General features: G+C 48.0%; 1 protein-coding gene across 1 annotated transcript in view; it reads left to right on the top strand.

The window, feature by feature from the left end:
* The window catches only part of Sae1 (SUMO1 activating enzyme subunit 1), a 60,511-nt gene extending 51,359 nt beyond the window's left edge, over positions 1-9,152 (top strand). The window contains exons 6-8 of the mRNA XM_029479252.1: positions 250-394; positions 5,519-5,588; positions 8,292-9,152. Coding sequence (XP_029335112.1) covers positions 250-394; positions 5,519-5,588; positions 8,292-8,384 — 308 coding nt within the window. The 3' untranslated portion in view covers positions 8,385-9,152. The remainder of the gene's footprint in view (positions 1-249; positions 395-5,518; positions 5,589-8,291) is intronic.
* The last annotated feature ends 2,013 nt before the right edge of the window (positions 9,153-11,165 follow it).

The following is an 11,165-nucleotide window of genomic DNA, read 5'->3' as shown; positions in this document are numbered from 1 at the left end:
TCTCTCTCTCTCTCTCTCTCTCTCTCTCTCTCTCTCTCTCTCTCTCTCTCTCTCTCACTCTCTCATTGCTTTCTGAACACATTTGTTGGATAGATGAAAGTGTATTACCTTTCACCTGGCCTACATTTTGATTAATGTATTACTTCCTATAGGTGAATATAAGAGAAAAGCTGTTTGGGGTTTTTTTACTTGAGAGTTTGAAGTGATCATTACAAGACGATCTCTCTAATCTCTCTTTCGCTTTCCCAGTGCTGCTGAAATTCCGCACGGATAAAGGGAGAGACCCGACTTGTGACAGCTACGAGGAGGACGCGGAGCTGCTACTGCAGATACGGAGTGACGTGTGTGACTCACTGGGCCTCAGTCCTGACCTGCTTCCCGATGACTTTGTCAGGTTGGCATCTGAACAGACAGACGTCTGTTTTGGGTGTTTGTCTTTGTGGAGACCAGAGTCTCAAAGAGGACTCCTGTGCCACATTTGCCAGCTGCATAAACCACCTCCTGCCGGTGCTTTAACCAGCATTACAAGAGAAGTGAAGACTTGTAGGTTTGGGTTTTCATGTGGTTTGAAATTTAAGGTGCCATGTGGTCTGTTGATGTTGGGCCTTTCTGTTCTGTGATTTCCTTGTCTGTCATAGGGTGGAGGATCCCAGTATGTAGCACTTTCTTTGCACAGTCCCCTGCTTGCTGGCCTTGTGTTCAGCCTTAGCTATGAAATGCTTCAGTGTGTCTCCTTGTGTCATACACTGTCCAGATTCAGCTGTGGGGTCAATGAGTAAGGAGGGAGTTGCCGGGTGTAAAGGTCACTCGGTGGATAGTTGTCATCCATTGGGCACCTGTTTGTACCTTTATCAGCTGAGACCTTAGATCCAATCCCCAAGCTCTGGGAAGCTCTAGCTATGGCAGTCTCTTTCCCTCACAGTCAGGTTTGAGGTATTTAGACAAGTGGCCCTGAGCTCCTTCTAAGCAGCTCTGCCATCTTGGGCACACTTAGTTTGCCATATCGCTGAACTTTCAGGCTGTAGCCCAAGGGAATGGCAAGCACGGCTTATTTGTTGCATTTTCTGTAACAGGCAGTGGGCAGTTGCTCAGGCTCATGATCTGTCTTAGTCTTGCTTATGACCTGCAATATAGACAGAAGCTCAGAGAAAGGAAGTCAGTAGTCTCATGCCAGGAGAGTCCATGCATGGAGGTCTTAGCTCAGCTTCTTCTGTCACCAAAGTCTCTTGATTGCAGATTATGTCCCCGTTGGTTAAATGAAGCACCAGATCCATCGAGACCCAGTCATGTTTTGTTATCATTGCTACCGTCTTTTGAGATGTGGCTTTGTGGGTGCTTAAATGACAGGCGTGCACCACAGTACCTGTCTCTGCCCAAGGGTTTTGTCTGTCACTCTAGTGCTGCCGCCTTCTATCTCACCGCAGCAGCCCATACTGCTTTCTGGTTCTTTTCAGCAATACAGTTGGCCAGAGCTCCTTCTAGTACCTTCTTTCTTCCTGGGCTCCTGAGGCCCCCTAGCCAGCATCATTCATCTTGGTCTTTGACTCCCTGTGGAGGCATGAACTAAAAGGCTGTACTCCACAGCTAGGAAGCAGTCATTGAGGCACTTTGGCAAGGGTGGCAGCGTCACAGGCTCGGCACTCAGCTCTTACTGCGGGAAAGACCTGACCATGAGGTGCACTCAGTCCCACCAAGCTTCCCTCCAACAAACCCACCCAGAGAGTGGCAAGTGTGATGCTGGGCCGTGAACATGCAGCTAAGTGACCAATTTGGACATTTAAGGTGATGAACGGACTAGTTCTATCTTCCCCAGGCAACAGTTAAAGGCCTTACTTCTGAGAAGTAACAGCCCACACTTGGCCTAATGAGCTACTGGCTGGCTCTTCTCTTTTCTACCTCCCTCCTGTGGAAACTACATCCCTTACATCCCTGGTCTAGGTTCTGTGTACTCAGCTGCTTCTCCAACTGCCTTCTAAGTAAGAGGTGTTCAGAGGCCTCTTGAAGCCTGTCTGCTGGCAGGCCTGGGGTAAGATAGGGATGCAAGCGAGGAAATGAGTCTCCAGCTCACAGCTGAGCTACTACCCCTTACAAATTGCTTGCTGCTGCTGCTGAGCAGGGACAGTTGTGCTTGAGCCTCTGTCCATCTTCATCTGACAGTGGTCTGTGCTCTATGCTTTCACCTCCTTGTGCTGAGTGCTCTCTCCTCAAGAAGGAGCCTTATTGCTTTTCTAATGATGAGAAAAGATGACCTGTTTTAGCCACTGATAACATCTTTGGGTCTGGGCTCACAGGGATGGATGGATGGATGGATGGATGGATGGATGGATGGATGGGCACGCAGGCAGACGGGTGGGTGGGTGGGTGGATGGACGGACAGATAGATGTATATTTATATATATTTGTATTTCTATTGTCTAAATATCACAGTGGACATTGTTCAGTTGCCTCTGTGCAGTCTAACCATATGCTCTATACCAGACAGAACCATGTGACTTGTATGTCGAGGCATTGCACGACCTGGATGTGTAGTTATTAACTTTCACTGAGTTAGGGTGTGTTTACTGTTTCAGCCTTCATAATGTGTAAAATGATTTATATTACATTTTTAAAATTAGCAGTTGAGAGGGATCAAGAGTACAGCCTATACTATACAGTGCTCTACTATATAGTGTACTTACAGCTAGCCCGAGTTAGATGAAATCCTATTTCAAAACAAATTTATAGTAAACTTTAATGACGAAAGTACCCATCTTAGGGGCTGGGAAGGTTGCTGCCACTAGTCCTGTCAACCTAAGGCCAAAGCACAGCATCCTGCAAGTTGTCGCCCGACCTCCGCTCTGCTGCAGTCTGCTCACACATACAATAGAGATGGAAGTGAGTAAGGAAAACTAGTGATACCATCCTCCCGGTTTAACCATTTTAACACTTGATTTCCGGTGTGTTAGTATGTGCTGATGTGAGGTCAGAGGACACCTGCAGGGTCAGTTTCCTCCTTGCCCCTTTACCCAGGCTCCTGCGATGGAACTCAGGATAGCCCACTGAGTCATTTCCCTGGGCCTCACGATAGCTTTTGTTTTGAATTAGACTTTCTTTGTGTGTTTGTGTGTGTGTGTGTGTTGTATTTACTTAAACTTAGTGTGTATGTATGCTTTGGCTATGTGTATGTCTCTGCCACATGCATGCAGGAGCACACAGGCCTGAAGAGGGTGTCAGATGCCCTGGAACTCAGCATAACAGGTAAACCATTTTGTGGTATTGGGAATTGAACCTAGGTCCTCTACAGCAGCAAGTGCTCTTAACCCCATCCTAACCATCTAGCACGTTTAATAAGTGCTTTGACTCTTTCTTTAAATATGCCACACCTAGACATTGATTTTTCTTTTTGCTGCTGCACAAACATCACAATTGACTCCCTATTCTGTTCCTTCCAGCTCCTGGTGTCTCTAGTGTACTGCATTCTGAATCCCTCGTGTAAGTGGAATCATGCAGCACTTGTCCTTGGTATCAGACATCTCAGCATATATATCATCACTTTTGAAGCAGAGGGACAAGCATTGCCATGAGTTCGAGGCTAACCAGGACTCTAGAGAGACCATTTCAACCTCTTACTACCCGTGCTGTCTTTTCTTAGTCGGGGTTTCTATTCCTGCACAAACATCATGACCAAGAAGCAAGTTGGGGAGGAAAGGATTTTATTCAGCTTACACATTCACATTGCTGTTCATCACAAAAGGAAGTCAGGACTGGAACTCACACAGGGTAGGAAGCAGGAGCTGATGCAGAGGCCATGGAGGGATGCTACTTACTGGCTTGCTTCCCCTGGCTTGCTCAGTTTGCTTTCTTATAGAACCCAGGACTACCAGCCCAGGAATGGCACCACGCACAATGGGCTGAGTCCTCCCCTTGATCACTAGGTGAGAAAATGCCTTACAGTTGGGTCTCATGGAAGCATTTCCTCAAGGGAGGCTCCTTTCTCTGCGATAACTCCAGCTGTGTCAAGTTGACACACAAAGCCAGCCAGTACATTATCTTTAGTGAACTTTCTGAGGTTTTTGTTGTTGTCTTTGCTTTTGTTATTTTGGATTTATTTTTTGTTTTGCTTTGGTTTTGGTTGGTTTGTTCCGAAGACTGACTTAAAAGGCTCAAATGTAAAGTGAATTTATAATTCTAGCAAGCCCCTATCAAACACACACAATCTAGGTATTTTATTTACAAGTTGTAAGCCTAGATTGGGCAGATTTAGAGCTATTGTAAGTTATTTTCCCCAGCTATAAAGTCCCTTGTTACTTGTTGTTTCTTTTGGTCACATGTTCATGTCTGTATCCTCTCGTGTGGCTTCCTTTCTTTTTCTCCCTCTATTTGTAACTCAATCCTCAAGTCCCACCTTTTTCCCTCCTCTGCCCAATCACAGACTCTAGCCTTTTACTGACCAGTTAAATGGGGGAGCAAGGGTTCCATAGCATCACTTGGTATGCATGAGATTCTAACATTGCAGGCAACCGTGTTTTGAGAGCCAGTGTTTAGCATTAGAATACAAGCAGCATCAAACACACTAGATACATGCTATACCACTGAGCCGCAGCTGCAGCTGACGTGTTTGTGTGTTGATTGTGGATGCCCGTACATGTGATTTCACATGGGTGTAGCGAGCAGAGGTTGAATTGGTTGACCTTCTTCTGTCATTTCTAAAACAGCGTCTCTAACTGACTGTGGGTCTTGCTGATCGGCTAGACTAGCTGATTAGGAAACCCTGCATGTCATCTTCTCTCCAGCATGCCTAGCTTTCATGTGGGTGCTCGGGATGAAACTCAGGTCTGAATGTTTACTCCCTGTCTAGAAGACAAGGATGGATCTGGGTAGGAGGATAAAATATGGGGTGTAAAAAATTAATTAATAAAAAAAAAATAAAGATATCTAGAAGGCATATGTGCCCCTGTGAGAGGATCATGGAGGCCTGATGTCCCACTTTGCTCCTCTAAACTGCTCCTTCTGTGTTTTGGACCCCAGGAGGGTGATTGAAGGAGGCCAGTTGGGCTCTCCTCTGAGATTTTCCTCTGAGCACTCTAGCCGATGAGGGTCGTACAGACTTTGTGCTCTACCCATGTTTACTTTATTCATTCTAGCACGTAACACAGCCTGCTCGCCCATGGTTCTGGGAATAGCATACAGAAGAACCCACTGCCCGTGTGCCGAGAGGAGAATTGCGAGAATGTGCTGGGGCCACTCACACATCTGGTGTTTGTAGGACCTTATTTTTAGGAAGCACAGATATAGTGTTTCCTTGAACTTAAAAAAAAAGAAAAAGAAAAAGAATCATGTGAAGGAATTCATGCTTTGCAAAGTTAAAGGTCTTCCCCACCCACTTAAGAGCCCCTGGGGTCAAATTTAATTTTCACGCCTGGATACCAGCTCCAGCACTAGGCTCTGACTAGGACTTTTATCCAGGACAGCCCCTGGCTAATCCCTACCCTCCACCTTCCTGTGCCCTGGTGCTATGTTTTTCTTGTTTGTCTTCTAGGTACTGCTTCTCTGAGATGGCCCCAGTATGTGCTGTGGTTGGAGGGATCTTGGCACAGGAAATTGTGAAGGTAAAGTCATCATGTGGAGCTGAAGGCTGACCTCAGTGCCCTGTCCACACACTCACAGAGCCAAGGGGTGACAGACCTGCTTGCTCTCTGGCCCCTCAACCTTGCATGACCTGGCTCTGTACTCAGGCCATCATGGGCCAGCCAGCTCAAGTGGTTTTGTATGCTTCCTATAGTTGCCACTTTGTCTGCTCTACCAGTTGTGTGAGTAGGTCGGGATTTCCATCTAAGAGGAAGACATAGAAAAGAGATCCGACACCTGTGATCCTAACCGACCTCAGTCAGGGTCTGCATGCTATGAGTATGTGTAGAGGAGGTGGAACTTCAGTGTCTATAGGACACGTGATCTACCAGCAGCACACGAGTGGCTCTACAGTGACCTGTGACCTCCTGTTATGGACAGTTAATGACTTCAAAGAAGACTAGGTCTAGGAACTATGTAACTTTTCTAGAATATTTGGTTTGCTAAAACTTTTTTTTCCCCCCTGCCCCATCCTCTGGTTTGCTAAAACTATGGCAAACTTTGAAGTAGATTTTATTTCCTTTGGAGACTTAAATATTTGCCCAACTTTCTTAAGTTTGTCTTATGCAGGGCTAGGGTGTAGCTCAGTGCTAGTGTTTGTTTAGCATGCCCAAGGCTCCTGAATTCGGAAACTTTAATTTTGTTTGTTTTTTTGTTTTGTTTTTGTCCTTTGAGATAGGATCTTATTAGATAACTCAGGCTGGCTCTTGGCCTCCTGAGTGCTGGGAATGCAAACATGAGCCACATGACAGCTCTTCTCTGCAGAAGTGTCTGTAGTCATGTCTGTTGTGGACAGAGACATGGCTGGCTGGCTGGCTTCCACGGCTCTTCAAGTTCAGACCGAGGAGGGCAGTGTGTGGAGATACTGGTTCTTGCTGCTTTGACTTGGGGTCTCCTTGCTGTGTAAAGATTCAGTCTGAATCCTGTAGCTTTACCATCCTTTTCTCTCCTTTGCTGATTTGCTCTCTGGTCTAAACTCATTTGCCCAAGTCTCCCCGCTTCTACACTCTAGACAGCAAGGGCTGGACAAACAGGAGAACCTAGAGGCTCTACAGATGTCGCCCTAATAGCACCACTCCAGAGACTAGCATGGCACTGTTTGCCCTGGTGGGGGAGGTGAGGTTGGAGAGTGGAGGCTGGGGCAGGTGGCCTGGAACCATTGTTGCTGGTGGCTTCTCTACACATCCCTGTCTTAGTGCTGCCCCCTCCTTCCTGCCTGCTGGGTACAGCTGTTGCTCAGCATCTTGTTTCTGTTTACCCCAGACAGCCAGAGCACTCTACATTCTTGGTTGCTGGGTGTGTTTGGAATCTCGTACCCCAACTTGCTCGAGAATCACTTTACCTTTTGCCCCATGTTCACCCTCTGCCCTGTCCCTTTATCCCTCCACTCCCTCTGCTTAGCACACTACAGCCAGCTGGCAGGAAGGCCTGCATCTGAGGCCCTAGCTCTGAGCACCTATTAAAAGTACTTGGGAGAGTTAGAGGGAGAGTGTGAAAGTCCTGCAGAGCAGGTTTTCCTCCTCCCTTCCTCCCTCCCTCCCTCCCCCCCTCCCTTTTCTGTATCCTTCTAGTTGCTCACTGTCTGGCAGGCTTTAGGCTTCAGCCATCCCTGTGGCCCATGAGCTTCTGTCCATGGTGGTAGAGGGAAGAGTGAAAGCAGCAGCCATTGCAGACCTCATATTAAAACTCAAGTTGAGCCCGGCAGTGGTGGCGCAAGCCTTTAATCCCAGCACTTGGGAGGCAGAGGCAGGCAGATTTCTGAGTTCAAGGCCAGCCTGGTCTACAGAGAGTTCCAGGACAGCCAGGGCTATACAGAGAAACCCTGTCTCGAAAAAAAAAAACAAAAACAAAAACAAAAAACTCAAGTTGAGCCAGCACCTTCAGTTGCAGCTGTTCAGGAGGCTGGAGCGCTGGTCCAGGGAACCCAGGAGACCAAGACCAGCCTAGTCATCAGAGCCATGAAGGAAATAGATATGGGTCATGTCCACTTTGGCTTGGAGGCTCTGGGAGTGTTGTCTCTATGGCACCATTAGATAGTGCTCCTTCCCATTGATGACAACAGCTCCTGTTACTGAGAAATGTATCCTGGGAGGGACAAGGAAGGGATGGCAGAGGAGTTCCTGCACATGCTGGTGACCCCTGGAGCATAGGTGGGCCAGCCACAGTTGAGGAGTACTGTCCTAAACCAGTTATACATGGTTGGTTGCTTGGTTGGTGACAAAGTCCCACTGTGTAGCCCACCTGCACCCTGCTGCTCTTATACTTCCCGAGATGTGAGTGTCATTCCAGGGACTAAACTCTAGTATTTAACTCTGAAGCTAGGGAAAACCTCTGTTTAAGCTTGGTCATGATTGTGTTAGGCCTCTTGCTTTTTTCTCTGTTTGTTTGTGTGTGTGTGTGTGTTTGTTTGTTTGTTTGTTATAAATGGTGTTTTTCTAGACATAGTTTTTCTCTAGGCTAAGCTGGCCTGGAACTCAACAGCGATCTACCTGCCTCCGCCTCCCAAGTCCTAGGATTAGAGCTATGGCGCCACCTCCCATCCTAAGCAGAAGCTTCTACCCAGAGGGCTCTTGGCCCTTCCTCTGTCATTTTCATTGTAGTTTTCCTGGCCCACGTTAGAAGGCCCGTCAGTGTGGTGGTCTCTGTCTCTACTCTGAAGCTGAGCCCTCTCCTCCTCTCTCCAGGCCCTGTCTCAGAGGGACCCTCCTCACAACAACTTCTTCTTCTTCGACGGCATGAAGGGGAGTGGAATTGTGGAGTGCCTTGGTCCCCAGTGAGCTGAGGTGTGTACAAGGCCACCGAGTCACCTGCCCTCTCTCTGGATCATTTTTCTAGAGCAAGCAGGCCAGACTTCATCCTGCCTTTGTCTTCGCAGCTATCAGGGACCTGTGGGGTCCCAAGTATGATAATCATGTGGCACCTCTGGCATTGCTCCCTTGGGCTGTCACTGGGGACTGGCAGCGCCTAGTGAGAGAGAGCATCATACTTTACTTCATGATGTCAGAGTGTCTTGTCACCGTTTGGACTTAACTTCTCTCTATAGTCAGCAGAGGGGATCGGGGCCCAGTGCTGCCTGGAGAACTGAGAACAGACCTCTGTTGTTGACCCTCCCTCAGGCTGGAGCCTGGGTGTTGGAAGGGAGAGACTGTCACCCAGTTGTCATGTCTTTTGGTTGTGAGCCTATGCACCTTACCTTTAATGGTTGAACCATCTTTTCAGCCCAAACAGTTTATTTCTAAAAAGTAGATTTAATGCTAGGGGCCATTATGCAGGCTTGGAATCCTAGACGATGGGATGCCGGGGCAGGAGGATTTACTGTAAATTTCAGGGNCAAGTTGGTCTACATAATGTACCAAGAACCTTTCTCAAACTATAGTAAAGGGCATATTCCAGAGTTAGGGTGGGGTGNCCAGGCCCCTGGCAGCAGGAGTGGGTTGGGGGCAGTTGGTTTGCTCTTCCTTCTAGGAGCGTGAGGGCAGCCTGTCTAGTTTGTAGATCCCCTTGGTTGCTGGATAAAGGATGATAATAAAGTGTGTTTCTCTCGAGCTTGCTTGTCTCCTCTGTTTTAGAAACGTGGGTGGGTAGCTTGTGTCCTATTTTCCTTAAACCTGAAAAGTCTCACAGCCTCTTATGCTTAAAAGGTTCCTGCTGTCTCCAGCCCCGCCCCCTTGCTTCCTCTGTCCTTTTGATAATACAGCAGTTGCACTGCAGATAGGACACATGGATGCTTAGGCTCCTGCCTGTGTGCTGAGGGTCTCAGTACTAACAGACTGAAGTCACGTGGGTGAGCTAGAGAGCCCAGCTTAACCATGGTGGGTGGCACACTCCTGTCCTGTCTGCACCTAGGAGGCTGAGACAGGAAGGTCGCCCCAAGTTGAAAGCCAGCCCCTGCTGTGCAGCAAGCAAGTTGGTGAGGTGGAAAGCAGAATCCTATGGCTGTAAGATAAGGCTTCCCCTGCAATACATCAGCTCCAGTTATTAGTCCCCTGTGCTCTAGGTGGTGCAAGACACAGTTCTCACCCGGGTCTCCCCGTATCCATCCCAGGTGCTGTGGGACCCTGTTGTAGAGGAGTCCCTTTCTGGGCGACATTAACATTGCTGTAGCACTGTGATCAGCAGCACTGTGGATTTCTCAGGGTATGAAAGGCCAAAGAAGTCACCTTTGTGGTTGCAGTGTAAAGTCTTGGTCACAAGGGGAGCAGATACTCCTGAACCTACGTGAAACAGACTTTCCATCTGGTACCGCTAGATCACAGGCTGAGTCTCCAAGAGGGCCTCCGAGGAATCTGGACGCAGCCAGCCCCAGGCAAGCACACTGAGCTTTCAAATTCTACACATGTCCAGATTACAAGTACCCTACAGATAGGAAGATCCCTAAGTGTCTGGGAAAGCCAGTAGAGTAATGGCTTCTGGAACCTCTGCAAGGTATACAGCTCTGTGGGGACAGAACTTATCCTCAGAGGCATAGGAGTCAAGAGAGCAGGGCATGGGGGTGAGCTGCCCAGAGGCACAGTCCACCCTTCTCAAACCATGCATGCTGGAGAGTGGGCTGCACAAGAGACAAACACAGCTGGGCAGGCTATCCCCTGCCCATCCTCCCAGCATGCAGGAAGGGGAAGCAGGACAGGAAATCCAGGACAGCTAGGACTACATAGACCTTGTCTCAAACCAAAATTCATAAAGCAGTAACTCACTTCTGTGGTGCTCAGTCTTACCTACTTTTTAAAAAAAGTTGAGGGCTGGTGAGATGGCTCAGTGGGTAAGAGCACCCGACTGCTCTTCTGAAGGTCCGGAGTTCAAATCCCAGCAACCACATGGTGGCTCACAACCATCCACAACAAGATCTGACGCCCTCTTCTGGAGTGTCTGAAGACAGCTACAGTGTACTTACATATAATAAATAGATATTAAAAAATAAATAAAATTTTAAAAGTTGAATGCCAGCCAGGCGTGGTGGTGCACGCCTTTAATCCCAGCACTCGGAAAGCAGGGGCAGGTGGATTTCTGAGTTCGAAGCCAGCCTGGTCTACAGAGTGAGTTCTAGGACAGCCAGGGCTATACAGAGAAACCCTGTCTCGAAAAACCAAAAAAAAAAAAGAAAAAGTTGAATGCATTTCTTCAAGTATGGGTGTTAAGTGTGTAAATGCACACACTGCACTTCTCATGCTGAGGTCAGAGAGCAGACCTAGGGTTTAGGGTGCTGCTGACATGGTGATCCACACCTTAAATCCGACCACTCTGGAGGCAGAAGCAGGTGGATGTCTGAGTTTGAGGTCAACCTGGTCTACATAGTGAGAGTTCGGGGACAGCCAGGGCTACACGGTCAGACCCTGTATCAAAAACAAGCAAAGCCAGTAACATCCATAATGCTTCTGCAGTTGCTATGGGGATACTTAGGTTAGACTTTCATAGTTATTTTCATTTGAAAATTAAACATGAGAGGATAAGATTGTGTGTCTAAGCCGGGCGTGGTGGCGCACGCCTTTAATCCCAGCACTCGGGAGGCAGAGGCAGGCGGATTTCTGAGTTCGAGGCCAGCCTGGTCTACAAAGTGAGTT

The sequence above is a fragment of the Mus caroli genome, chromosome 7 (assembly GCF_900094665.2).
Source record: "Mus caroli chromosome 7, CAROLI_EIJ_v1.1, whole genome shotgun sequence".
Taxonomy (NCBI): Eukaryota; Metazoa; Chordata; class Mammalia; order Rodentia; family Muridae; genus Mus; species Mus caroli.
The sequence above is the reverse complement of the archived record's forward strand: the minus strand, read 5'-3'. Positions and strand labels throughout refer to the sequence as shown.